This window comes from Manis pentadactyla, chromosome 7 (genome assembly GCF_030020395.1).
Source record: "Manis pentadactyla isolate mManPen7 chromosome 7, mManPen7.hap1, whole genome shotgun sequence".
In the NCBI taxonomy this organism is placed as follows: domain Eukaryota; kingdom Metazoa; phylum Chordata; class Mammalia; order Pholidota; family Manidae; genus Manis; species Manis pentadactyla.
In genome coordinates, this window is record NC_080025.1 from 149159838 (window position 1) to 149187373 (window position 27536).

General features: G+C 44.9%; 1 protein-coding gene across 5 annotated transcripts in view; it reads right to left on the reverse strand.

Moving 5' to 3' along the window:
- The window catches only part of NCAPG2 (non-SMC condensin II complex subunit G2), a 64891-nt gene that overhangs the window by 22080 nt on the left and 15275 nt on the right, over window positions 1-27536 (reverse strand). For all 5 annotated transcript variants that reach the window (XR_005027574.2, XM_036899643.2, XM_036899642.2 and 2 more), the window contains 15 exons: window positions 27133-27202; window positions 24696-24782; window positions 20803-20898; window positions 20072-20197; window positions 15054-15233; window positions 13791-13943; window positions 9154-9376; window positions 8864-8967; window positions 5700-5873; window positions 3782-3852; window positions 2665-2815; window positions 2384-2557; window positions 1028-1144; window positions 802-942; window positions 300-399 (listed from right to left, as the gene is read on the reverse strand). Coding sequence is in view for 4 of the 5 variants with exons in the window: in XM_036899643.2 (XP_036755538.2) it covers window positions 300-399; window positions 802-942; window positions 1028-1144; window positions 2384-2557; window positions 2665-2815; window positions 3782-3852; window positions 5700-5873; window positions 8864-8967; window positions 9154-9376; window positions 13791-13943; window positions 15054-15233; window positions 20072-20197; window positions 20803-20898; window positions 24696-24782; window positions 27133-27202 (1967 nt within the window). In the remaining variant the exon portion in view is untranslated. The remainder of the gene's footprint in view (window positions 1-299; window positions 400-801; window positions 943-1027; window positions 1145-2383; window positions 2558-2664; window positions 2816-3781; window positions 3853-5699; window positions 5874-8863; window positions 8968-9153; window positions 9377-13790; window positions 13944-15053; window positions 15234-20071; window positions 20198-20802; window positions 20899-24695; window positions 24783-27132; window positions 27203-27536) is intronic.

Genomic DNA, 27536 nt, shown 5'->3' on the forward strand with positions numbered 1-27536 from the left:
TGGATGCCAGAGAGAAGCAGCAGACAGGCTCAGGGCCACCACTGCACCAGCCCCCTCAAGGCAAAGTCACTTGGCAATCAAGCAAACCGGAGAGCAGCCCAAGGCCCCAGGGCAGAAACTCTGGACTGACTCACGTCCCGCACCAGAAACACCTTTAACCTCCTGGCTGCACCAGCCTTTAAATTCCTTTTGCATTACCCATCTGTCATGTAAGGGTCCTGACTGGAAGTGAAGGAAGGAGAGAGAGGACTGGTTTTGATGAACTGCTGGAAGCTAGTGCTTTAGTGAATGAAGCATACCTGTTTGCATAATTCCAAGACTCCACTGTAAAAGCTGAATCTGAAACTTAGAGTCACCAAGGCCAGCCATAATGACGTCTTTGCAACTAGCCAGGTAAGTCTGGAAGAGAGGCAGGTGTAAGGCTACAGAGGAAGGCGGGCCAGGCCAGTGGGGCGGGCCAGCCCCCAGTGCTGGGAGTACTGCTAGCTACCTCCTGAGGCTGCTTTACAAAGTGATTAAAGCACATTAATTCTTGCTTTTCTTTCCATAAGAAACCTAGACACATATTTTATGTAACTGAACAAACATTACTAAATGCCTATTACATGCAATATGTGAGATTACATTAAAATTATGTGGAATTTATGCTTTGCAAAAAGATAAACTCTAGATATTTAAATGTCACGATAGGTGTTTAAGAAGAGGAACACTATGTAAAGTTAAGACTTTTAAACAGAAAATAAAACCTTGAAGCACATCACAAGCTTAGTAAAGGGAAGGCCTTGTCCTCAGACTCCTAACCTGGATAATTTGCTGATAAACGACCCTCTGAGGCTTCAGGTGTTCCTCTTCTTTATCTCGGATAAAAGACAAAACTTTGCTTTCTAACCAAAACCCAGTGTCTTCCAAAATGGACAGGTACACTTTTCCTTCTGAGCAGAACTGTCCAACAACAACAGAAAGATGAATCAGTGACGGCACCATCTTTGCAGACCAGCTTCACCCTTGCAGGTGCAGTGGGACACACCTTGTGCTGAAGGTGGATGCTCAGGCGGCAGTGGAGGCTGAAGGCACGAAGGGCCGTCGCTTCATTCAGGTGGTGAGTCTTCCCATCTGGTGACTGTAAAACTGATTCCAGGTCCACCTGTAAAATAAATACATCCTGTTCCAAGTGACAGGTCACCATCTCACGCTGTATGATGCAGACAGCAGGACACACAGCCACCCTGGGAGACACACACAGCCATCCTCCGAAACTTAGAGCGTCTTCCCATCGTCTGCACACTAAGGGACTGGAAAATGACTTTAACAGTGTTAACCAAGGAGCCGCTGGGATCAAGCATGTCCTGCCTCTGCCCCTGGGCTGAATTCTAACCTTCTGAGTAAGGGGTGAGGCCTGCAGAGACAGCACTGCGAGGACAGGCCAACAGAAAAGAAGAAAGGCAACTGCCCAGGAACAATTCCCTCCCCGCTCAGGCAGGGTGAGAAGCTCCAGTCCGCCTGCAGCCCCCCAGCCTCACCCTAACAGGACAGCCTCACACTTGGAAAGGTGTGGGCCATGTCTGCTTGTCCCATGGAGGGGCAAGGGTCCCACCAGCACTTAAAAGGTGGTGATATCACGTGTGCCTCTGCTAGGAAAGCCTGCGGTGAAGGATGCGCTGCATTTCTCCTAGATCCCACACCAGTGCAGCCGGTGTCCAGCTCAGTCCAAGACAAAACCCCAGTGCTGCCCACCTGTGCCTGGACGGGCCTGAGCGCGCGGCAGGTACTGGGCTTGCTCTGGGCTCGCTCAGGCCTCGTCCACCTCCTCATCCACGGCCACACACCTCCTCCTTCTCCAGACCCCCACCTTCCCTCTCCGACAGCCGGTGCTAGTACACTGGAGGCACCGCCTGCAAATAGCCAAACTCAGCAGCAGCAGGCTGTGCCAGGGGCTGGCCCTGGAAGCGATGGCCAGAGGAGAGGAGATGGGGGGAACTAAGAGGAAGCACTCCCCGAGGACTCCGAGGACAGCTAGAGTTCCCATATTCATGAGCAGGCGCAGGGCAGAACTTGTGGCAGAAGCCCTACAGGCGGGTGTGATCTGGGAAGCAGGGCCCCTCGGGAGTCCTCACTCCCTGGGCAGACTGGACACCACACTGTGCTTAGAACAACACGTAGTGGAAGGACCAGGGCCCAGAAATGGCAGCCTGGTCCCCACTTTGCCCCAGTTAGTCCCGTCTCTGTCCTCATCTGGAAACTGAAGCAGGGGCTAGATAATGCTCAATTCTGTCCCAGCTGCGGAAACTTCACATGATGAATACAAAACTTAGATCTGACCTCCCCTCACCCACAAGTCCTAGAACCGCTCCTGCTGTGGCCCACAGCCCCTCTGTAAACTTACCTTTGACGTTTCCAGTGCCTTCAAAAGATGGTTGAGTGTCTTCTGGGGAGCAGAGAGCAGGCACTCTCGGTTCTGCACGTGGGTCAGCAAATACTCTGTGTAGAGCAGCGCCAGCTCAGGTTTTACTGGGCGTGTATCACGGACTTGCACCTTCCGCTTAGATCCCGAGTTACTCTGAGAAGGAGCAATAAACTGCTAATCAGACCACGCATCCCCAGGAGAGCACGCATTTCCCATACACACCTGTCTGCACTCAGCCTGCTTTAGGAACGGGAGCGCACCTTGCTCTGGGGCTGCCCTGGCAGCCAGTCACAGATGAGCTCCAAGACGAGACCCAGCTGCCCCCAGGAGCAGAGACAGTCCAACAAAGTGCAGTAACTCTTGTCTGCAGCTCCCTCCTTTTGGTTCCTTAATCTGGACATCACACCGCAGCTGAAAACGTCAAAGACATCAGATTTAATTTTTCAATAATAATCTCCCACTTTGCTAAAAGGTGAGGCAATGCAGCAGCTACAAAGGGGGTACATAAGTCCCTCCTGCTACAGGGGCTCTTGGGCGTTCTCCACTGCAGCAATTAACTCACTGCCCTCCCACAACTATTACCCAGGACAAGTTCCAGCACTCAAGTCAAGGCACCCAGGCCTGAGGATTATGTTATCAGGGTAATGCCAGTCACATAAAAACCCCAGCCTTTCACTTCTGTGTAATCTTTCAGACACTAGAGCAAAGATTCCTAATTTTTGTTTAGCCTCACAACACTCATTTTTTCAAAACTATGAATAAAAAATAAGTCATTTTTACTGAGATAATAGCCAACACTTTAGTGGAATACTATCCAATAAAAAATACAATGCAAGTGACAAAATCAGGCTGCTGATATCATTTTAAGTTTTCTAGCAGCCACATTTTTAAAAATGAAGAGAAACAGGTAAAATTAATTTCAACAATATACCTTATTTAACCCACTCTGTCCACAGTGTTGTTTTAAGGTGTGATCAATAGAGAAAATGGTGAGAACTTCTACTTTAATCTTTTCACACCAGTCTCCACATCCTTGGGCATTCTAAACTCATGGCACATTTCAGGAGGCCACGTTACATGTGCTCAGAGCCACATGTGGCTAAGGGTTTGGGGCTCTGGGGTTCCATCACCCGGGCTTCAAAAATGGCCCCCAGACCTTAAAGCTGAACGACAGCGTTAGGTCCACACAGCCCTCCCTGCATTCCCCAGCCACACCAGAGCCCTGGAGACTCATCACCACTAGGAAAGGGAGGCAGAAGGAAGAAGCCACCGTGAACTCAGAGCTAAGGTGTGAAGTCTGTTGAACAAGGGATTAATAACTAAGCACCAGGCTGGCAGGACCCCCTCTTCACCCCCATCCTGGAAAGCAGAGAGCACCTGAACGCAGGCACAGCAGAGGCTGGCATAAAGGACATCAGCATAAACAAAGGGGTCTTGCAGCGATCGTCCTATAGGCATAAAAGGGAAACAAAAGGTAAACACTATGGCAGTTTGGGAGCCTCCCCATATACCCCACTGATAACCATCTTAAAAGTTAATCAGGTGGACCTAGAGTGAGTCATCATTCGGTGTTCAGTGAGAAAACTTAAACCTGCTGGTAAGCCTCCTGTTGAAACAGTCTCAAAGTTTTATGACATCTTACTACTTTGTGTGGTACTTAATATGGGCAGCTGTTTATCAGGTACCTACTGTGTATCATGCACCAACCTGGATCCTGGGGCTGTATCAGCACTCAAAACAGACAAAACTCCATCAAAGTACTGGCTTCTATTCTCAAAACAGTCCTGATGGAAGGAAAAAACTGACACTACATACTTGGTATCCTGGATGCAAATCTCCAGAGAATGAAACCATTCAGAGAGAAATGTTTAAATAAAATATTCAGAATATCTTTAGGAGGACAGCGTAGCTTTGTGCACACACTGGAGCAGCCTGGCCACGTCTGAGACCACCTAACTAGCTGGAGCGACACAGGGCAGAGGCTGGAGCATCAGAGGCCGTCTCCTCCTCTGCAAAACGGGAACATGTTGTTGGAAGCACTAAGTGAGCCAGAAGACACCAGACCCACTACAGGTCCTGCCACATGGCAGCATTTAATACACTGTAGCTACAGCATTATGACTACACTGGAAAGCAAAAAGCAGGCCAGACTAGATCAAGAACACTTATTAAGAGATATCCTTGATTGGGTGTGACAATGAGGGATGATGGGTCCTAAAAGAAAAGGAAATAACAATTCTGAAAACATACATGGCACAGAAACAAGTGCAACATCAAAATTTATCTGTAATTAATCTGCAGTTGGAGTGAACCCATCCTTACCCCAACTCCCAAAAAGGAAAGAAAGTATTTTCCTAATGCTAAATAAGCAGACCAATAATTACTGCCCATTGTGTGTGGGTTACAGACTGTTCTTTTACCTGCAGGATGAGCACAGTGTTCTCTGAGCTCTCCTGCCAGAATCATTCGGAATTAACTGACCTAATAATCAGAGGCCTTCCTCGGCTCCTAGACAACCCCAGACCCACCCTCATGAGTCATCTCAGCCAGGACCTTGTGAGTTTCTATGTTTATCTTTGCGGGTTTTGAGATAACAGTGTAGTTATTTGAGTTTTGAAATGTACTAGTAACTTCAAGCTAGATTATAGGGACAGGTCACATTAGCATTTCAGAGACAGAATGAAGCAGGGAGACTTGACCTTCACAGAAACACGCTCAAAAAAGCTGAGAGGCCGAGGCCACACAGGCACTGTGAAAGAGCCCAGAGTAAAGTCTATCAAGAGAAGGGTGGCTCGTAAGCCCTGTGACCCTCCTCTGTTAAAACCACACTTTCTTTACAATTGGGAATGAACTTGCATTTTTAGCTGTCTTATTTTTGTTTTTGAAATAGGCACTTCCTTCAGAAGTAGAAAACCAAGGAATAGAATGAGGCTCTTCCCTTCATCCAAACAGAAGTCACACACGGTTCTGTGCGCCCGATGATACACCACCACCCCAGCCTGCCAGAAACACAATGGCTTAAGGTGTGCCACCACAGCCTCAAGCGCCCACACGGTGCGGCTGCCACTGCGCCCTGACATTCACAAATGCATTCCCCATTCCCAGCAAGTCAAATTAGATTCTGAAATGGTGCACAGGCCACAGCAGATGGGAAAACTGTGGGCCTCCACCAGCCCTTCCGGGTACTGGCTCCACCTCTTACTGCATAGGGCAGTGCCAGGCGGGAGACAGATGAGCAGTGAATGCTGCACAAATGTACCTTCAGGTGCCTGCTTACCAGTGTGGCCAAGCTTACCTTGAATACTTTCAGGTACTCAGGGAGCACAGAGGCAAACTTGTTAATGGTGTAGACTCTGGCCTCCTTGTTATTTTCCATACTTCGGTGAATACTTTTCCAAAGAATCACAACAATTTCTAGTAGACCTGCCATGGATGCAACGTCACTTACTGACAATGTTTTGTCCAGAACCTAGGACACAAATCATTTTATTGTTAAAGAATCAAATCCTAACAACGACTGAGATAACAGCACTACATTTAAGAGCACATCCCAGAATTGTAGACCTGAAGCAGAAACATAAAGGGTATCATGTCTATTTCATGTCGTACAATGACTTTATTGTCTACTTGAGAATCTCTGCTGGAAGTAAAGCTATTTTTAATAGAAGCCCACCCAAGAAATAAATTCTAAATTAACCCTATATCCTTTCAATAAACAGCTTATACGAACTGAAGCCAAAATGTATAAACCGTTGTCCTAAACACACTAGTAAAATGCATGTTTTTTCTTTTACTCTATCTTTCGACTTGTTAAAAGATATCACTTCTTACCACAAACCTCATAGTGAACACACTGGGGGAGGAGGGAAAAGACTTTAAAATTAATTTATTTAAATGTGATTACTATGGAACTCAGCTGTAAACCAACCACCACATCACACCAGGATGCAGCTCTGGCCAGCCACCCCCTCTACGAAGCCCAGTAGGTATGATCCCCCCAAGACTAGAGTGTAATTACTGATGGTGAACTCCCACTCACCAACGGCTTCCATGGCTTGTTCAGTGATATACCCATCTACATTTTTCTGGGCTTAGACTGGTAGTGAGCAATAACCATTGCTACGCTGGGAGTACCCGGGGTAAGCCACATCCGCACTGTAATAAACCCCTCTTCTGTATGAGCTGGAGGCCTGCCCTGCCATCACTGCGAGCCACGCTGTATGTGCACTGTGCTTTACACACCCAACCAGCTCAGCACACGCTAGCAACCCTGTTGTGTGACTACAAGGACAGCCTGAGAACTTGCAAATAACAATTCCAGGCAATTTCCTGAGAGGGGGCTACCTTGACACAGAAAGGATGATTTATTACAGGTGTTGGCATTTTACTGGGCTATCTACTCAGTGTAATAGAAAAAGACACTGGGAAGAAAATAAACTCAATTAATGAGTGTACACAGAGAAGTTAGATTCTTCAACAGGCACCTAATTCTCAAATGAGCAATGGCCAGGCAACGTCAGAAGCAGGGAAGCCACCTACAAACTAGTCCAGGAAGGACGCCAACAGCAGGCTGACACCCACTGCATTTATTTCTGCTGTTTACCATCCAGTGTGAGCACAGCAGCCTGCTCATCAAAGCCTCCAGGGAAAGTCACCACTTCTTTGCAAAAATGCACTGCATTCCTAAGATTTCATTAAAGAGGAAGCTGTTCATTTTAGCAGAGGACATCTTTGACTTTAAGTCAATAGCATGAGAAAAGTTAAAAGAACTACTTTGAAAAGCTTTGCTTTTAGCCACAGAGCTATCTTTAGACTGAGAATATACAGCTACACAGGACAGTCTGTACCTCTTTTCTAACAGGCCAAGTGGAGCTCTCTGCGTAAACCCTTGTGTGCTCTACTGGTACAGAAACTGACCTAAAATGTTATAACATGTAAGCTTTCTCAATAATACCTAGGGTTTTAATAATGAAAGTGGAGGGTCCCTTCAATATTTAAAAAATTAATAGTCTCTCAACTATTACATTATCAAGTATGTTTTGCTCTTTTGCAAAACAAATTTCCCCATCAGAGTGAGCCTGCAAGGGTGGCCCAGGGAGTTGCTGTGCTCACACTCAATCCCTGCCCGCTCTGCATCCATTCTGCACACCCTGCCTCCCACCAGGGAGGTCACTATGCTGGCATTTCCAGCCCAGGTTTCTGAAGACGGATCAGTAGCAGGGGACCACCTTCCTAAAAAATTTGCCACCCAAACCAGATGCTGAAGGAAACACTGAACAGAGGAACTTGAACTCCATCAGAAGTACAAGCAGAACCAACTCCAAACGCTAAGGGCCAGGAAGGCCTGTGAGCTGACACCAGAGGTCAACCAGCAGTCCAGACAAAGCCCACGCGCCCTCTCTCTGTGCCTGCTTCTCCCTTTATCCCACACCTGTCTCCCTCACTGAGCCAGCGAGAAAAGGAAATGTATAAGCGGGCAGGCTGGCAGCGCAGTGGGCCCCACTGGGCACGAGCCCACGGCACCCGGGAGCGTGACAAGAGCGTGCGCGGCCGGCTGTGACCAGTGCTTCCCTCACACACAGGCAGCGGGCCCGACACCAGCAAGCACACAAAGCTGCATCACAGCCCTGAGCTCGCATGTCTGTCTGCCCTGGGGGACGGCCTGCACCAGGGGAGTTGGACACGGGGAGGTGAGTGAGGCGTGGCCACGCCCTGTGGGTGGCACGCGGGGCGCCACACTTCAGCAAGGGGGTAGACAAACATCTTTGGTGACGATCAAAGCCCAGGTTCCTAATCTACCTGGGTACTATAAAAAAAACACCCCACATTTTACTTTAGATGTACATAAGCTAGGACTTTGTTTATAAGCTTACAATGCTGTTTTTGAGTAGTAAGTGTCTAAGTCTAAAGTTTTCTTATTATATAGTTGGTCATTTTGGCTTCTGAAGAAAGAGCAACTACACAATCCCTCTGAAATTTTAATAGACATTCTAAACAGAGACCCTTCCCAGAAAGGCGATCCCAAGGCGCAGAATCCACGGTGTGGTGGCGAGTCAATCCTCTGGCGCTCTCCTCCAGTTCTGGAGGCGCTCCGGCCCCCCAGAATCCAGCCCAGCTACATCCAGGTCGGACTGATACACAGCAGCACACAGCGAAAAAAACTGGGCACAGTACCAGTGAGCCTTCCTCCACATTAAATCCTACCCCAACTCCACGATGAGCTACAGAGGACATACAGCCATTCTTCCAAATGCATTATTTGGGACCCCCCAAAAACGATCAGTTGAAATATCAATACTAAGGAAATAAATGGAAAACAAAACAGTTGCTAACATACCACTGCCTGGAAACGGTACCTCCGATTTGACACCCTGCCATTTAACGCAGCGGAAGCGCCCTGCCGGGGCCCCACCGGGCGGCGCGCCCAGCGCCCTGCAGGCTCCCGCGACGCCCACTTACGCTCACGTTCTCCTTCTCCTGCTCAGCGCCGCCCTCCCGCGACTCTCGCACGGCCCTCCGGGTGCAGGCATTTAAGCAATGGCGAATCACATGAATCAGCTTTGCTACAATGTTTAAGATAACCAATAATTTATGTGTTTCTTCAACAAAATCACCTTTCCCATAGTAACACTACAATCCCACATAATTAGAAGTAGTATTTTAACGGAAGCCATTAAACTGCCTTCAGGCACGAGGCTTACTCAGAACCAACACTGAGCCCTTTCCCGGGAACGGCCCGAGCCTAGTACCTATGTTAGTGCAGGCGGTGTGCTCGTGCGCGTGCTGGTAGAACTTCCTGGCGGCCGCGTGGTTCATCTGGACCAGCGTGACACAGCGCTCACACCACACCTCCTCGGGCTGGTTCACGGGCAGGAACGAGTTGAAGATGAGGCTGACCAGGCGCCGTGACACAGGCCGGGAATCCGATTCCAGACGGACCAAAATGTGTTCCATGGGGCATATTTTCCAAAACTATGTATAAAGCATATATGCAGGAAGAAATAACCAGTTGTTCTTGGAATCTCAAGAACATTCTAATCAAAATTCCCAGAGCATAATAAAAAAGAAACTAATTTGTATATTTAAAAAAATATAAATGACTTCAAATGACTATACAGAAGCTGAGTCTTCTTGTAGAGAAATCAGAATCAATCACTCCAAATTCTAAGAAGCACTGACATACAAGGTTCTAAGTAGAAGGTGGCTAGAAGGTTAATTACAATTAACTAGTACCCCACATGACGTACAGTAAACTCACATGGTAACTACATTAGTACATAAAGTGAAGATAAAAGTTTACAACGGTTCTGATATGGAAAGCTAAATTGGACACCCCATTTGCTAACCCAGAGTGAGACAGAAACCTCACTCCTGCAGCTGCCCAGCCCACTGCAGAGGGTGGGTTGCACCCCAGTGCCCCCACTGCCCCCTCCCTCCAGTGCCTGGAGGATCACGATGGGCCCCTGTAGCCCACCTCACTGCCAGAACTGCTCTACTGCCCTCTGCTCAGGAGCAGCAGAGATGCCCACTGCCTACAGAAAAGTGCCAAATTTCTAAGCAAGAGATTCAGGACAAAGAAAAATACCACAGAATGATACAAAGAAAATAATTTAAATGGAGAAATGTTCAAATCCTGGGTCCACTGCTTACTGCCTGGTAATCCTGTGCAAATCCTACACTCAGAAGTGTCCCCATCTGTCCCCAGGAGCCTGGCTCTGGTGACAGCTCCCTCTTCCAGTATTTTCAGTTGGTCTTTCTCACAGGCATCTATCTTCATGTTGTTCCAACCCTTACAGCAGGGCCCCCCCCCCCACACACACAGCTGGGCCTCCCCGTTTCCTCCCATGGGCCTCCCCATTTCCTCCCGGCCCCCATCCTCCACCTCCTCATTCCCACACTCACCTCTGTGCTCAGAAACCCCACTCCACCCTCACCAAACTGTCCTAGCCAAGGTCATGACAACGCTTACTGCAAAGCCAGGTGGATGCAGTCACACCCTCAAGGAAGAATCTCTGCATCTGACACACTGATTTCTTCCCCACAAATGCTCCTGGCACACTTCTCAGATACCTCCTGAAAAAGCTACTGGAGTAAAGACAGTAATAAACCCGCATCCTTCAGCAAACACTTCTACTCATACTAGTATCAGGAAGGCAAAGTCCCCAGGCCTCCAGCAGCAAGTCACGGGAGAGCGGACAGGGCAGGCTCAGCCCTGCCGCAGCTGCCCGGGCCCATGGTTTCTCCAAGAGACCCCACTGCCACCCACTGCAAGGCTGGCTGCAGGAGGCTTAGAAGCGGGAGATGGAGGCTCGTTCCAGAGCGAGGGGAGACAGACAAACGCTCTGACAGCGTCTCTCGCCTGCCCCCTTCCTGCCCCGAGGCCCTTGGTCAGTCCAGGAGGGTGCTGGTTTTGAGTGTGAGTGCCCTGAGGTGTGACGCCAACTGCACCAGCACACCTGTAGGTGACATGGTGCCAGCAACACTCAGGCATGCTGCTTGACTGTACACCACTATTCACAACCACCCGAAAGTAGACTAAGCAGATATCCTGTTTGTCACATCACAGAAGGCAGCGGGAAGACATGCAGGCCAGGTGCTGATGCAGACAGGAACAGGCACCTAAGAGGGCAGGGCCAACCCTTCAGAAGCCGCTCAGGACCAGGTCAGAACCAGCAGGAGCTGGTGGGGACAACATAACGAGGCCATTAGCTGATGAGGGGGACCCAGAATGTGCAAAGCCCAGCCACTGCCAGATCCACAGAGGGATGGCAAGTACAGGAGAGCCTTCCACCTGAAAATTCAAGTGACCAGGGGTGGGGCTCTTTAGGGTCCAGACCTCAGGCCCAGCCTGGCTGAGAGGAACACACCTGAGAAACCCCCTGATCCAAGCAGCACCTGAGAGGTGTTCCACGGTCTATTCCTTTTCACATTACAAAAGATGGCTCTTGGGCCCTTGTGGAGGTCAGACCATCCTGAAAGGCAACCAAATGCCAAGGTTCCGGCGACCGTTCTTACTACTAGCATCCCCTGCAAGTCTGCCTTTCAAGGACTCCCCAAATTAGTTTATTCTGTGATTTACTTTTCTAACATAAAATGCAGAAACAATTCTGATTAGTTCAGGATTCTGGTTTGCTTTGTTTCAATTGCCTGAGGTTTTATTTTACCCAAACCTATTACCCACAGGGTAGAATCTATAAGGACAAGAACATAAACTAGTAACTGGTGTTTCACTTCTAATGTTAGGAATAACTGCATAGTAAGAACCCAAAGGTTTTGTTTTTTTTTTCATAAAGAAGTTTTAATATTAGTAACTGTTGGTTCAGCTTAAATCTCAGATAGACAATGGCAGAAATGTAGAGGTTCAAAACACAGTAAACGACTTGAAATTACTAGACATGACAATGAAAAATATAAACAGAAGCCTAATCAACTAAGTTGATAACCACTCCTTGGCCATATGAACTAATTTCATCGAACTAGCTTTTACTGTATGCCATGCATCAGTCACTCTGTTCAGGGCCTTTGAGAAGACTCGGCTCCAGGCCCCTCTGAGCTCAGCCCACCCAGGCTTACAAAGGAAATGAAAAGAAAGGGAGGCTCTCATTCCATGTACAGCCACATGCAGGAGCCCACAGCTGTGCAGACGTGTCCATGAAAATGCAAGGTGGCACACTGCTCTTGATGCCCCTGGGGATGAGCAGCCACCCCTACTTCCCACAAGCTGCCTGTCCACATGATCACCAATGTTTGGCCTTGACTTGCAAGAAGGAGCGCGTATTGCCTAACAAACCTTTCCAGGGGCCTCCCAGCCAGCTTATTCGCATGCACTAAGATGAAAGCAGCTGCTCACTGTAACATTCACACACCCTTTCCTGCTCTTGCCTTGCCCCTAAGATCCAGACTTTCCGTCACAGGCCCCCTGTTCCTGTCTTCCTTGGCCTCTCCCCTGTGCTCTGGAGCAGACCCCTTACTAAACTGAAAACAACTTTCTCTATTCCCGTGCCAGCCATCACCTCAATAACCCTTTGCAAACAGACTTACACTTTAAACACAATACTAAGCTGAAAATTTCCCTTTGAGATTCAGAACTGTAGTTTTAATAGGCTGTTAGAATAAATGCAATCAAAACTGAAGCCAGCTTTTCTGTTGCAACTGACATGCCGATTCTAAAATCTATATGGAAATGCAAAGTACCTAAAACAGCCCTAGAAATCAGGAGGAAGAACACAGCTGGAGAACTCACTCCCAGACTCCTGGAGAGCAGCCATGGTCCAGCATGCCGCCCAGAGATGGACACAGAATAGAGTCCAGGACGGATCACACACAGTCAACTGATCTTCAACAAGTACCAATTTGGTGTGACTGGGTATGATGTGGGGCACCTACACTGTACAGGTCACACAAAATATTCTTTGGGTTTTTTGTTTGGTTTTGTTCTAGGAGTAAAAAAAAATTCATAGTTCAAAAATTGAAAAGCATAGAACACACATGCTATGCAGTAATAAGGTCCCCCCAGCACTGCCTACAGTTACCCAATTCCCCTCCCTCCATGCAAATGTTATTTTTTTCTCCTGTGATATTTCACATGTATCGGAACAAACACATGTGCATAATTCCCCATTTTACACGGCCGGCCACACATGACACACAGGCCTACAGCTGCTCTCACTCTTCCACCCTAGCAGCACCTCCAGGCAAGCCCATCCTAAGGTATTTCAGTGCATGAATGCACCACAGGTCAGTATGGTTGACCTATACTGATGAACATGTCAGGCTGTTGCCAAATCCTGTGCCATGACAAAACAGCATTTTAAAGTGTATTTCAGAGAATTTTTGTGTGAAGGACGAAAACTCACAGTGTTACCAAATAATAATGAAGTTAATAACCTTATAACCAACAATTTCAGCCAAAAGCTGAACAGAACTGTCACTACAGGAGAACTCACTTGTACCATACCAAAATGTGTATGACAATACAGCAAATATCTCCTTGCTTCTTTCTGTAAAATGTGGGAAAGGAGTAGGGGGCTCGTGGTCAACATTTTTCAAAGTAATATTTAAGTGATTAATATGCAGCAAATATTTAAATATTTCAACAAGAACTTCCATGCACAAGACAAAAATATAATTTAAAGTGGAGCTGCTTACATTAAAGTCTTTCAAAAAGAAAATACACATTAATGATATTTCTGGAAACTTCAATGCAAATCACTAAACAAACAAAATTTTAAGACACAAACAAGTGGTAGAATATACCAGACACCAATTACTTTAAAATGTGATCAGAAAAACTCTTGTTTACAGTAAAGCTGCCTTGTCCTTTCTGTTGATGGAAACATACACTTACTTATCCCGTGCCTTAAACGAGGAAATCCTCTCGTCTCACCTTAGCAGCACGCACGGCTTTGATTTTCAACAGCATATCCACAAAAGCCACTCTCACTTTCTCCGAATTGTCATGGAGACTGTATTTCAGGGCCGGCAAAAGCTGCTCTAAGAGTGGATGGCTTAGTTTGTTATCTAAAATTATAGGCAGACACTACAAAGAAAAGAGAAGGATAAAGAGCTCAAAATTAGGACAGGCTCAAAGGAAAAAAAGTTCAGGTAAGAAAACACGCAGTTCCATCCTTCCTGGAACTACTAATGAAATAAACATCCTCATTTTATAAAACAATTTCATATATAAAAAGCATACTTTAAATGAAGCAGAGTTTCAATGACTGATAATCAGTTTACCTGTTGCTTTACTTAAACAAGATTATAGTAGTTATAAAATAACTCTTCAATGCTTTCTCTCAGCTAAATTTTAAAGGATTTTTAGAGTGAAAAAACATAGAACGATTGCTGGTGGAGGGGGCTCCAAAGCCAGTTTGTATCCAAAGCTGGGTCTAAAAATCCTTTTATGTATATATTTAACGGGCCATAAATTCTCTGTTCCTGACTCAATGTCATGTGAAAACCAGAGAGCACAGAGCCTGCATGTCCAATCAGACACGCACCCACAGGAGACCCATACACGGCTCGGGTGGGGGCTAGGTGACGCCCAAGCTCACACCAGGCACCAACTTGTCCAAAGACCTTACATGTGTATGATCTTCTCTTTCCAGTTATTAGGAAAAATAAATTTTTTTGAAAGAGACCTTACATTTTAAAGATCATATCGAACTACTTTCAGATGAGCTGATATATTGAGCTTCCTGGATTTGCTTCAGAGGAATCTTGTGGGAACAGCGATGGGGCTACCGGGAGAACAGACTGGATGAGCCCCAGCCACCGTAGGAACAAGGCAAGGAGAAAGGGCGCTTTTCTCATCCATAGCACTTCCTATGCAAAGCAGTATACCAAAAAGTCTATTTTAATGTATGATAATTTAAAAATTTAATACATATAGCTCCTATTATAAAATGTGTGCCCTCTCCCCCCCACCACACACACACACACACAGACTAAAAACCAGTATTATTTCAAGTAGACAATGTTTGTAGAAAACACTTTGGGTTTGTAAAAATACTACTTTGGATATACAACAGAAATGTCAATAGTGCTATATCTATGGAGCAGGATTATAGGTGATTAAAAAATTTTTCTTTCTCTGTATTTCTGACTATTCTACAATAACTAAATGTTGCTAATATAATTGAAATCTTACCTTAAAAACAGAGCAGCGCACATCAGCCGAGCTCGTGTCCAGTGCCAGTTCCCCAGTTACCTTCTTGAGGAGATCAATAAGAATGGTAGGAGGCATCATTTCCCAGTATTTGGAAGTTATTTTACAGACACCAAGGATCCCTGTGGAACGGACCATCGGATAAGGATCTTCTAAAAGGCTCTATAAGTAGGAGGGGGAAAAAGCCTTAAAAATCTTACACCAGTTCCCTTTATGCTGACACTTGCTTTACACATTAGCACCGTGTGTAGCAAGCCTCTCAAGGTATAGAAACACCGGCTATACACAGACTCACGCATCTCACCGTCAGTGCCCCCTGTGGCCTTTGCCGACAGAAGGGCTGCAGACCGCAGCTGGTCCCCTTAAACGCCCTGTGTGAGCCACTCTCTTGAATTTCCAAAATGTTGTAATGCACTAAGCCCAGAATAAGGTAATTCTGCTTCTAATGGATTAATCCAGGTAACAGTCATCAGCTTTCCCAACAATAAAAAAAGATGCATGGTGTTTTGCCCCCCAGTGGAAGTACACGGCAGCACGAGGGACTCCAAGACAACAAAGCCCCACAAAAGCAGGACTCATCACTCTACAGGAACCACCCAGGGCAGAGGAGTGTGTCAATGGCAGCAGGGACAGATTCTGTAAAACTCAGTCTGAGGTTAACAAAAGAATAATTTGGCTTCTTCAACAAAAACAGCAAGCAGAAAGGTGGGGGCGAGGGTTGCCTGACAGGGACGTAAACAGCACATCAGCCAATCACATGGAAACAGGTCACTGAAATGTCCCTGAAAAACGATGACTGGACATTTGAGGACCTGAAGGAACCATTAGGCACCTTTGTTTTCTGTAACGGGCTGATCATGCTGGAGAGTCCCAATGTCTAGCCACGCCTACTGAAGCGGCTGGAGCTGAGCCGCTGTGAGGGACCAGGCTGCAGGCCTGGGTCAGCATCACCAGCACGCAGCAGGTCACTGCCTTAGGCCCTCTACCAAACGTGTAAGACCTGCTGTCATAAAAGTCTAAAACAAAAAGAATCCTTACTCCATAGAGTGAGAAAAAGATTCAGGTTAGGGTGAATGAGCACTTACTTCTTCTCCTGCCCAATCTGACCAAAAGGACAAATAAGACGAGCAGAGACGACAGTGCTGGGAATGGAGCCTGCGTGACTGCTACCGGGAACAGCGGCAAAGGAACAGCCTCGTGGGGACAAGAGCAAAGCGTGGCGGCCTGAATAACGCTCTGCCCCGCCCAGAGCCCAGACCAGCCGGCAGCCAGGGTCAGAACCCACAGCCCCAGGACATGGCGGTGGCTCACACATCAGTGTGTGCTCCCAGGGTAAATAACCAGCCAGGCAAGAGTCCTCCAAGAGACACTGGGGGATGGAGGAGCACAGAGAGCCAGGAGTAGCTCCAAAACATCCACAAAGGACAGACTGCCCGCCAGGAGGGCAGGCTCCTCCGGTAATAACTGTGGGGCCACCAGCCTGCCTGTTCCTCACCCACAGAACTTAAGGGAATCCTATCTGCTGACAAGCCCTGTCCATTGGTGCAGAACTTGACACACTTCCCATACAAGCCTACTGAGGACACAACTCAACACTTCTAGAGGAAAACCTGGGCCAACTACTGGTCAACACAATCCTCTTCTCAAAAGTGAGACTGGAAAAGGGAAGACGACAGGTCATTTGAGGAAAAAACCAACAAGATAAAAATAAAACAAAATTGAAGAGAGCTTCAGGAAGCTGAGAGCCTGTCTTCATAACTCACAGGCCTTATGGATTTGTTTCCCAAGAATTACTCGGTATCACTCTCCTGGAGTGTATTCTGGACAACCACCTTACGGACACAGTCTCATACAAAGGCCCACACCTGTGGCCAAGCAGTCACACTGCCACCAAATAATCACTCTAAACAACGGCACTGTTTTCTACTAGGAGTCACTCCATCTAGACATTCACAAGGCTTCAATTCACCTTAAGAGTCTGCACACTATTCAGGTCTGGAAATGACTAGCAGAGCAAAAAGTATGAGAGAACGGTCAGGGTGCATGGAGGGTGCCAGGAAAGAAGTCGTGCTCTTTATCGGACTTGGTCTTTATTGATCCTCATGAAAGACTCATATCCATTTAGTCAGGACCTGAACAACCTGCAGGCGGAATCTGTCCGTTCCTGTCCTCGCACGGTCCGCAGTGCTTAAGAACGGCTGAAAACCACCAAGAGTATTTTGTGACGCACGAACATAACACACAATTCAAATTTTGGCGTCCATTGCTGCTCCTGCACCCCCGGCGGCAGGTGGAGCATCCGTGGCCGCGAACCGACAGCTGCACTGACGGGCCCTCCCGGAGGCCGCCCTTCCGCGTGCCTTTTGGGGGGGGGGGGTAACTGCCTCCCAGATGGACCCAGAAAAGCCGAACTCGGGAAGGGGGAAAACATGTTTAGGGTGTACCAGCCGAGGGGGGAAACCAAAAAATAGGGAAACACAATATTCAAGTTTCAGAAACCCTCGATGCCAGAAAATACAAAGTGTTTTGAAAATCCTTGGGAAAAAATTATTTTGGACATAGAGCTCTCTACCTGGTCAAACTATAAATTGTTAGGTAAAAACAAAGAACATGTTGGGATTCGGACGCGAAGCACTGCCCCCCAGGCCACCCTGCGGCGGAGGCTCCGCCGGCCCCCGCCGGTCCCAGGTGAGCGTAGGTCCTGCCCGGGAGAGGCCCGCGGCGCCCGCAGCCGCGCTGTGTACACACGAGCCTCTCCCGACTACATTTCCATCTTAAGCACAGACTTAGAGTGGAAACTTCATCATTGTTGTCTTTAATTCTAAAAAGTCTCTTAAAGTCTGTTTACACAGTAACACCTCATTTTTACGGGTCTGATGGAATTTCGCTACCTAAAACCCATTTCCACCAAGAAATATATAATTAAAAAAACTGTACATCAATATTTTTAAAAATCTATTCTTTAACTCTAGAGGAATGATTTAGAATTTAATGTTTCTTATTCTGAAAAAATATTTAACTGACTTCAACAACTTTTTCTTCCCCTAAATTCAAATGGGATAGCATTTAATAATTATTTTTTGTATTATTATTTAAAAGCTCATGATCATTAATCTGAATATAGATTACTCTGTGTTCCAATCTTAATGTGGACAAGTTCCTTTGATTCTAGCGAAGATGTAGCATCTCTTTAAGGTATTTATTAGGAAAAAAAAGAATTTGCCATTCCTATGTGTAATGTTTCTTCACTGTAAAATAATCGTTTCATAGATCCTGCCTCTTAAACTTATTAACATGTACATGTGACACAATTGCTAAAAATCCATTAACCTTCGTATCTGGGAAATATTTTTATTCATATGACACTCCTGCCAACTATGGGATTCTCACATTAAGATTCCTTCAATTTACAAATAATATAATTTGAAGGATTTTAATGGAATAGAAAGAGATTGAGTTACACTATTCACTTATTAGCCAAAATTCTAAGCATATCCAAGATGTCAAGTAATTGACACCTACATTCTAAGAGATCAAACACCACCCTATACTCCTTTCACTTTGTAATTAAGTACTTACGTCTGGAAATTCACTTCAGTACCTAGTACAAGATACACAGGATTCACCAGTATGTTCCTAATACCTACTAAACAATCATATCACTTTATGTATGTTTATGTTCCTATGGACAATAATAACCACTGTCATCCTAGGGCTAGGGATGGAGCAAAATGTTTTATATACAATTTTTCATTGACACCTTGTCACAATCCTATAAATTATTATTTCTAATTTTAAAAAAGAAACAGGACTGGAGAGAGGTTAAATGGTTTGATTTATTTAGTGGGAGCTGGAATTCAAAACAAAATGTGAGTCATGCCCTCACTGTGTCTGCTACCTCCCAGCAGGCCGCTCCTGAGACCTACTCACGCACATCCAGGGCAGGAGCACCTGGGGCCAGGCTCCCCCAGCAGAACCACAGATGCGGTGCCAGAGCGGGATGAGCAGCACGTCGTGGCTGCACCCACATCACCCAAGTGCAGACACACACATTCAGGCAACACAAATGTGGCCATAGACTGGGACACCGGACTTAAAAAGAGCAGAAGTTTTTTATAGTTTTTTGACTAAAAACTACCAAAATCTACTTTTGGTTTGCCTAGCAACGTTTTCTCCTACAATGTATGTGAGAGTGTATGAGGAGCATACACATACTCATAACACTATCACTCTAACTTTCTGCCTGTCCAAGGTATTTCATGAGTCAGGAAAAAACAAAAGGAAGCACTCTCGGAGGGCCCCCGCAGCCGCGTGACCAGGCAGGCTGCTGCCGCTTCCTGAGGCTTATTCTACTGACTAGGAAAATAAATAGCATTTTTTAGCTTGTTGGGAAGACTTGCAAACATAAGAGAATGTGAACAAGCAGAGGCTGGTGCTCTCCAGGTAGATGAAAAAGACCCATAACACCCCTTTGAAATAAGTAACAGATCCTAATGTCCTAACATTTCATTTAAAGAGTCTGTTGTCTGAAAAAAAATCAATTGTGACAGGCCTTATCTGTAGGCCTGCCTTAAACCATAAACAGTGTTTGTCACTCACATACTCCACACCTTCACAACAGACAGTGTCTCCCCATTCATAAAGACATGGAAAAGCGAGGGACCCACCCGTCACTCGGCTATCACCTGAGAAGTGGACTCAAACCCAGGCATCTGTTTTGACTGCATTATACTGCCCTTCTGCTAAGGCAAGGATACACGTGAAACACTTAAGTGTAGTGAGGCGTCCCAAAGGAGACGAAGGGGGAGAGGAAAGGACACTTGGTCCGTGAGGTCACAGAAGGCCCCAAAGACAGAATGTATTTCCTTGAAGAAAGTCAAGATCTACAAAACTTGCCATCAAGGGGCAGCACACAGGCAGTAACAGGGGGAGGGCCAGGATGCGCACCAGGCACAGACAGAGCTGAGGTCACAGGAAGCTTGACCACATGGAATACGTACATAGAGTTCTTCAAACTGTTTCTGAATTTCACTATCCATTTCAATAGCATTAAAGTTTGGATCCCTAATAGGAAACGCTTCGATGAACAACAGGGCAGCATTTGACCGGACTTCCGAGTTTCTCGCCTGCAACGATGAAAGAGGAGTATTTCAGAACCAAAGAGATGACAATCGAAGGGTTCCAGATAGGAGTAAAGTACTGCTCCTAGCCCCTCAAACAGACTTATTTACAAAGTAAAGGTGATGGTAACATTTCAGGTGAGCAAGCATGTGAGACCTTTCCTCAGCTAAGCTGAACTCTCAGCTCAATGTCAGTATCTGTCAACACTGAACTGAGAGTTCAATCCATAGTCTTGCTTCAAAGCCCACCTTGTGTCATTAAGAGTGACCATATCCTACCACCCACACCAGACCTGCCTGCATTGAAATTTACTCCTCAGAATGCTGCAATCTTGTCCTGGTCACCAGGATGGCAGCGAGCTCTACAGCCTCCCACCTCTGCTGGCTGACAGCACGACCACGCTCTTTCCAAATGTGTAGTCAGCACTAAACCAATTTGATTCCTAGTTTAATGGGCCTAAGAAATGCTTTTAATAAAAGTAAAACATTTGTCACCAAGCCTCCAGCCCCAGTCTTATTTTTGCTGCTTTGTTGCAATTCTGGATCAGAGTACGCCGAATTCAACAGCACAGCTGGCTCTGTAAACACACACGGAAGGGTTAGAGGTAAACCTTCAATCCTCTCCAGAGGATGGGCTTGTATAACCTGCAAAGCATCTCCTCCACTCCCTGCCGAACTTTCTTCTGACGGTGAAAATAACTCAGCACCTGACAACCAGGAAAAGAAAAGAAAGGTACTATTGTTGTTTTAAAAAAGCATTTAAAATCCTACTTAGAATCTATACTGTTGGAACTCAACCAAGAATTAGGAGAAGTGCAAATTGTAGCGCTCCAAAATCTTACAACTACAGACTATTTACTGTTAAAAGAACATATGGGATGTGAACAGTGCCCAGGAATGGGTTGTTTTAATTTGTCTGATTTTTCTCAAACTATTCAAATTCAGTTAGATAATAACCATCATATCATTGATAAGTTTTCACAAATGCCTAGGGTGCCTAACTGGTTTTCTTGGTTTCACTGGAGATGGCTGGTAATTACAGGTATGCTTTGGTTATGTAACTATACTCCTATTATGTTAATGTGTGTGCGCAATTTAAGTAGTAGCTTAAAATCTATACATGCTGAAGTTACTCTACAAGAAGATATGTCAAAGAAATAATCAATCTTCCCATGTTTTCTCCCGCCTGCTACTTCTATAGCTTTTCTTCTTCCTTCCTAATTACAACGAATTCTTAAATAGAATTCGTGCCTCATATCAAATTTACCGAGTATCATAACTCCTCCAAGTGGTAAAGATACCTCAAGACAAATGCTGGGCATAGAAGCCACAGGGCATAAATATGCAAAGAAATAAAAAGCTAACCATTTCAAACAATAAGGCTTCTCTCTCACTTACCAACTTAACATTTCCCTGTATGGCCCCGGAAGATGACTGGTTAGCCAGAGACGGGTAAGATTCCTCAAGGGAGGAACAACCTAAGACAGGCACAGTCGCAGGGGGGTCATCAGGTGAGAAATTGGGGATCAACAGAGGTGAGGCTTAGAACCTCACCCTCCCTGTTCTGAGAGAAATCTTCTGCATATGTGGATGTTTTATTGCCCTTGTCTAGCTTGGATTAACACATAGTCTACAGGCACACACCTGATCATCTACATTTGCTCTCTTACAACACTAAACTATGTTTTCTACCTTTATGTTGTATCGACCTACCACTTCAGCATTTTATTAAAAATAATAAAGAGAGAAATGTGGTATCCACATATAAATCAAGTATAAAAATCAAATGTGTATTCATATTTGAACTGACTGTTTATAGTTCATAATGCATGAGCAAAACCGAAAGTTTCTGTGATGACTGCCCTTGTACTGTTCACCATGTAACTTATTCACTATGTAAGAATTTGTTCTCCATGTAAGAACTTGTTCGTTATGCTTCAGAAGATTGGAGACTGACGAAAATTAGGCTTGGGGTGGATTAATGATTGTGCATTGAGCATTGACTCCCCTATACAGAATTTTATTGTTGTTAACAACCATTTGATCAATAAATATGAGAGATGCCCTAACAACAACAACCAAAAAAAAGTACACACTTCCAATTGTAAAATAAATAAGTAACCGGGATGTAATGTATAGCATAAGGAATATAGTCAAAATATTGTAACAACTTGGTATGGTGATAGCTGGTACCTAGAATTATCATGTATATAAATGTTGAATCACTGTGTTGTACACCTGAAACTAATGTAATGTAATACTGTGTGTCAACTACCCTTCAATAAAAAAAATAAATAAAAATAAAAAAAAATAAAAAAAATAAAATCCTACTTAGAAAAACCAACAGGGAACAGATTGTTCTCGCCACCGAACAGGCCCGTGTGCCCCCAAGTTCTGACAGTCCCTCCCAGAGGGAACCACCGCGGGTGCACACAGCACCGGAAGTGGCCAACCACATGAAATGGGTCTTGGCGAGATACGGAGCGGCACCCCGGGCTGTGAGGGTGTTTGGACCTCACCTCCACGCTTCTACCAACAACCACACAGCCTCATAAACCTCTGACCTTCAGGGTAAAGTGGGAAAGGAGAGCATGGAGGGGTCGCTTGGCAGGTTCTGTAGCCTGTCCTGGCTCTGAAGTGTGCTGGCTGCAACTCTCTTTTGCTATAAGAACCAATAAGGGCACATCTCCAAACAGATGTCATCACTTGAGATCCTTCATACACCAACTCCTTCCCAGCACTCGTGAAGGGTCAGAAGCAGGCCGTCCTTAATACCCACCCCCGCCGTTGCCCACTTCCCTTCTGCACAAGCCAGGACCTCCCCATGGCCCGTTGCAGACTCCTTTCCCAACAATTTTGCTTTGCTTCCTTAATCCACAACTCTTGGAACTAAAATTCTATTAGTGAAAAATAGAAAAATTAAAAAATTAAACAGATAAAACAATAGTTTATACTTTAAAAGTGAACTTGGATCAACTTTACCCTAAAAGAACTACAGTCTGGGAATTATTTTTCTGATTGTTCATTCTTTATTTAGGAGTTTTTATTGCTGGTGGTAAGTGATAGTAGTCTATGGTTTGTTTTTTGTGTATAATATTGTCAAGTTTTGGTATCAATGGTATATTCAATGCATAGAAAAACTTTTAAACACTTTATCGAGATAACAATTCACATCCTGCAGAAGTTCACTCTTTTAAAGTAGACAATTCAGTGGGTCTTAGTATATTCAGTTGTACAACCATTACTTACTACTATCTAATTTTAGAAGATTTGCATCAACAATATGGGGATTTTTACTTCCAAATGACTTGTAAAGCATTTCCTAAAGCTTTTTTCATCAATAAAATGATTTATTGTATAAATATGATGTTTATCAAAAAAAAAAGGATCTGAGGAAGAAGCTATAATGTGTTATAAGCAAGGCTAACAATTACTTGGAGTCCAGGAACACATTTCCATTTGAAAAGTGAAATCTGATATACTTCCTTTTATTCTTTCTGTGCATTTTCCCATGTTTACCAAATAGCGGTATCTATGCTTACAGTATCTTAATTACTCAGGCTACCACAGCAAAAACGGTATGAAAAAAGTGGGTAAGTGGTTCCAAGACTAAAGGAACTATGTCACAGATTTGCACAGTTTAACATGATGCCATTCTTTATGACCCAATAGAACCTAAAACATCAAATCATATGTGAAATAAATGACCCAAACCGACCTACAACTAAATGAAGCCACACTGGAGCCGTGTGGGGCTGGGGCTCGGGGGCAACTGGATGCGTGCGTCTCTGGGCTCTTTAATTCAGACCCAGTCATTAACAGAATGAACTGTTTTCTTATCCACTCAAACTTGCCCAGTTTATTAGCATTCTACAAGTAATAGAGATTTCACTAAACAAAAGTAAAAAAGGCAGCCATTGTTCACTTAGCTTCTTGACACACAACCACCAACACTAACAGCCCACAAACAAGACAGACACCACGGTGCCGAGTAACACACAGACCTGAGTCTCCAAGTCCGGCCAGGGCCGTGACCACCAGCTACCTGGCACTGTGATAATGGCGCTGATATGGAAGCCTTATTTAGTCAGACCATTTACAATATGAGAATAAAATTCATACCCAATACTGAGATTCTTTCAAAAACAAAATCTTATGAAGAGAAACTATCAGAGCATTTATTTCACTTGGTTTAGAGTACACCAAAATGGAAATTTAATATACTAAATAATAAAAATAATCTCAGATATCTTTTTAACAAGTGGTAGTCGCAGTTAGAAAGTAATGATTCTGGACATTTTTATGTCAAAGAATTAAAGATTGTCTGACTAAGGTTCTGACTTTCTTTCCTGTTATGGCAACAGATACCGAATATCAAGACTGAGAAATCCTTTAATGGGTGCCTGGGAAAGCCTGACTTTTACACTGATTAAAGGCAACTGTCTAAAAACACAGGTGGCGCATTATTAAAGATGCACGACCAGTGCTCTTGTGTCCTGCTCACCTCTCGCACTTTGGTGTGCACTGGAGACCTCCTCGGAAGGTGGATTCCGTGGTACATGAAGTCCTGGATGCAAGCGTTTTCAATTGTCTGGAATAATAAGTGGGTGCCCTCCCACGGATGGCAGGGCAGGCAGTGTGAGCACAGAAGGGGTCCGACCCATCCATCTTCCGCCCCATGAGGGGGATGTGACCCTCTCCTCTGAGCTTTCCAGTTTAAATCCACAACTCTTACAACTCCTTCAGCTTTAGTACCTTGTTTCTTCTAATTTGATGAAATACCAAATTTGTGCTAAATGGAAGCACAGACCTCCCCCTGCCAGTCAAGGCTGTTTTGAGACTGTGTAAGGCCTGGGAGCCCCCTCCACTGAGTCATCCTGACCCCAGTAGCCCAGAAGAATGGGTCTGTCTCAAGAGCCTCCCTTAAACTGACACTGACGGCCCCTAAGATGGGGGCCAGGACCTCAAAATGACTGAAATCAGACCTTTCAGACCGCCAAGGAGAGGGGCAGGCCGTTAGTGGTAAGGGAAGCTCCTCCATTAACCCAGGCATCTGACCATCCTCCTGAGCTGGGTGACTAATCAAGGCCAACCCCAGAAGCAGCCCAAATCCCCAGTGGTCTGCTACCCTGTACTCTGTGCCCCTGCATCTAGATTTCATGGCTTCAGGGCAAAATATAAGGAAAGCTTGCTGCTATTAACCCCTTCTCCATTATCTTTGAAAATATTTCCTTCACCTGAAGCCACTAATAATTTCAGCATCACTCCACACGGGAGGGCACACCCCATACTTGCCATGAAATAGGAAACACATGGCACTACCTATAAAGTAATTGTGCCACACAGGTTGAGCCTGAAGAAATAACTACCAGCAAATGGCCATTTTATAAGACACAGACCCAGTTTCTTCAACACAGTGACAGCATAGATTTTAAAAGCAGAAAAGGAGGGACGGAGGGAGGGAGGGTACTTTGCAAGATTTAAATGCTGCAGCAAGCAGACACCATGCAAGACTTGCTGCATCCCAATTCCAAAAACCTGTAAAAGGGCACTTTTGAAAAAAAGCAGAGGAATTTAAATATGGCCCAATTATTTTTAAAAGTACCCAGGAATTATTGTTAATTTTATTAAGTATGAATATGGCGTTTTGTAACCATATATTTTAGAGATGCATATGAGCACACTAAAGCACAATGAAATGAGATGTCATGCCTGGAACTTGCTTTAAAAACTTGGGAGGGAGGAAGCCTGAGTACAGAGTGCTGGTACAAATTTGGTAGAAATCTAGTCAAACAGCCATGTTTCAAATTACAAACTCCTATTTTCTAAACCACTATTGTAGAACAAGGACACTGTTCCTACGAACAAGCTTTATGCAATCATAAAACAATGCAAAAAATGCAAAACAATCTCCTGATTTTACCCTCTACCCCAAAAAATTACACATCATAAAACTACCCTAGAAGTTGTCATCAGGGTAACTTAAGTGACAGAAGTCAGTGACAAACCCCGGCACACAGACCAAGCTTGAGCTGGAAGGGGAGCAGGGCGGTCAGAAACAAACTCCCAACACCAGCTATCCTACCCCCACCCACCAGTTCAGGACCTGCTCCTCAGAGGAAAGACCCCTTTGTGACTAGAGTTAAGTATTTTACTCTCAGAGGTAAAGAAAACACATTTGAGAACTTAGTATGAGAAAAACACAGGGATATCAAACTTTCTTTTGATTTTCTCCAAAAGGGTCTTTGAATGTTTGTGATTGTTAGTTATGTAGCCATATCTTTGTAATACAGATATTATGCAGTCATTACACATTAGCCATATTCAAAACAAATGTCTTTAAATTCACAAAAATAATGTAACTAAAAGAGGTGGCTTGAGGTTCCCACAAAGCACTGTCCAACTGAAACAACTCAAGCCATGAATGCCATTTAAAATTTTTCAGTGGCCACAAAAAACAGGAAAAAAAAAAAGATAAAATTATCGTAAAATTTGTTTAGCCCAACATATCCAGAACACTATCATTTCAAACATGCAAGCAGTATTTTTAAAAAGCATTCATGAGGTATTTTACATTCTTCTTTCTCCACACAAAGTCTTCAAAATATGGCGTTTCATACATTTACAGCACATCTCAATAGAGATCGGTCACGTTTCAAAAGTCAGCTGCTGTGCCTGCGTGACAGAGTGCGTCTACAGACGCCAAAATGAGGGGTGAGTCCTGACTTCACTCCAGCCGTACGTCTCAGGGCAGGGCAGGACTCATGGCTGCATTCCCACGGGAAGAAGACCGAGACATGTGTCTCTATCAGTCCCATCCTGGGGCTGCACCCTGACAGCACCACAGAGGGCTTAAGTGACCCTTCCATGACTACTTACTCAGAAACTAAAATACAATGAAAGTGAATGTTAACATTTTTAATAAAATGAAAAGAAAATACCTCCAATATTATCCCTGAAGACTTTTTCCAAGCTCTGAAATAAATGTCTGCAATGTGTACCATCAAAGATCTATTGAAAAAAATCAAGTAATTTAATGCAGGCTCATTTGAACTGTACTTTTAATGTGTATCATTCCAGATGCTCTCCTAGTCTAGGGAAGGAGATACTTGGTTTTAGCCTAGTACTTTGACAACTATCTGTAGACATGTTATCCACCTGTGGCAGAAAGTAGACAATGGAAAAAGTCCAAGAAGTAGAATATAATATCAAACTTTCTCTTTTTTCTCAACCAGAGCTACCCCAGAACTTTACAGTCTTCTGTGAAACTCTGAGAACATAAGCCCAGAACCAAATTCTTAAGTGAAAAAGCATTTATATATAAATTTTTTTACTTGGAGTCAAT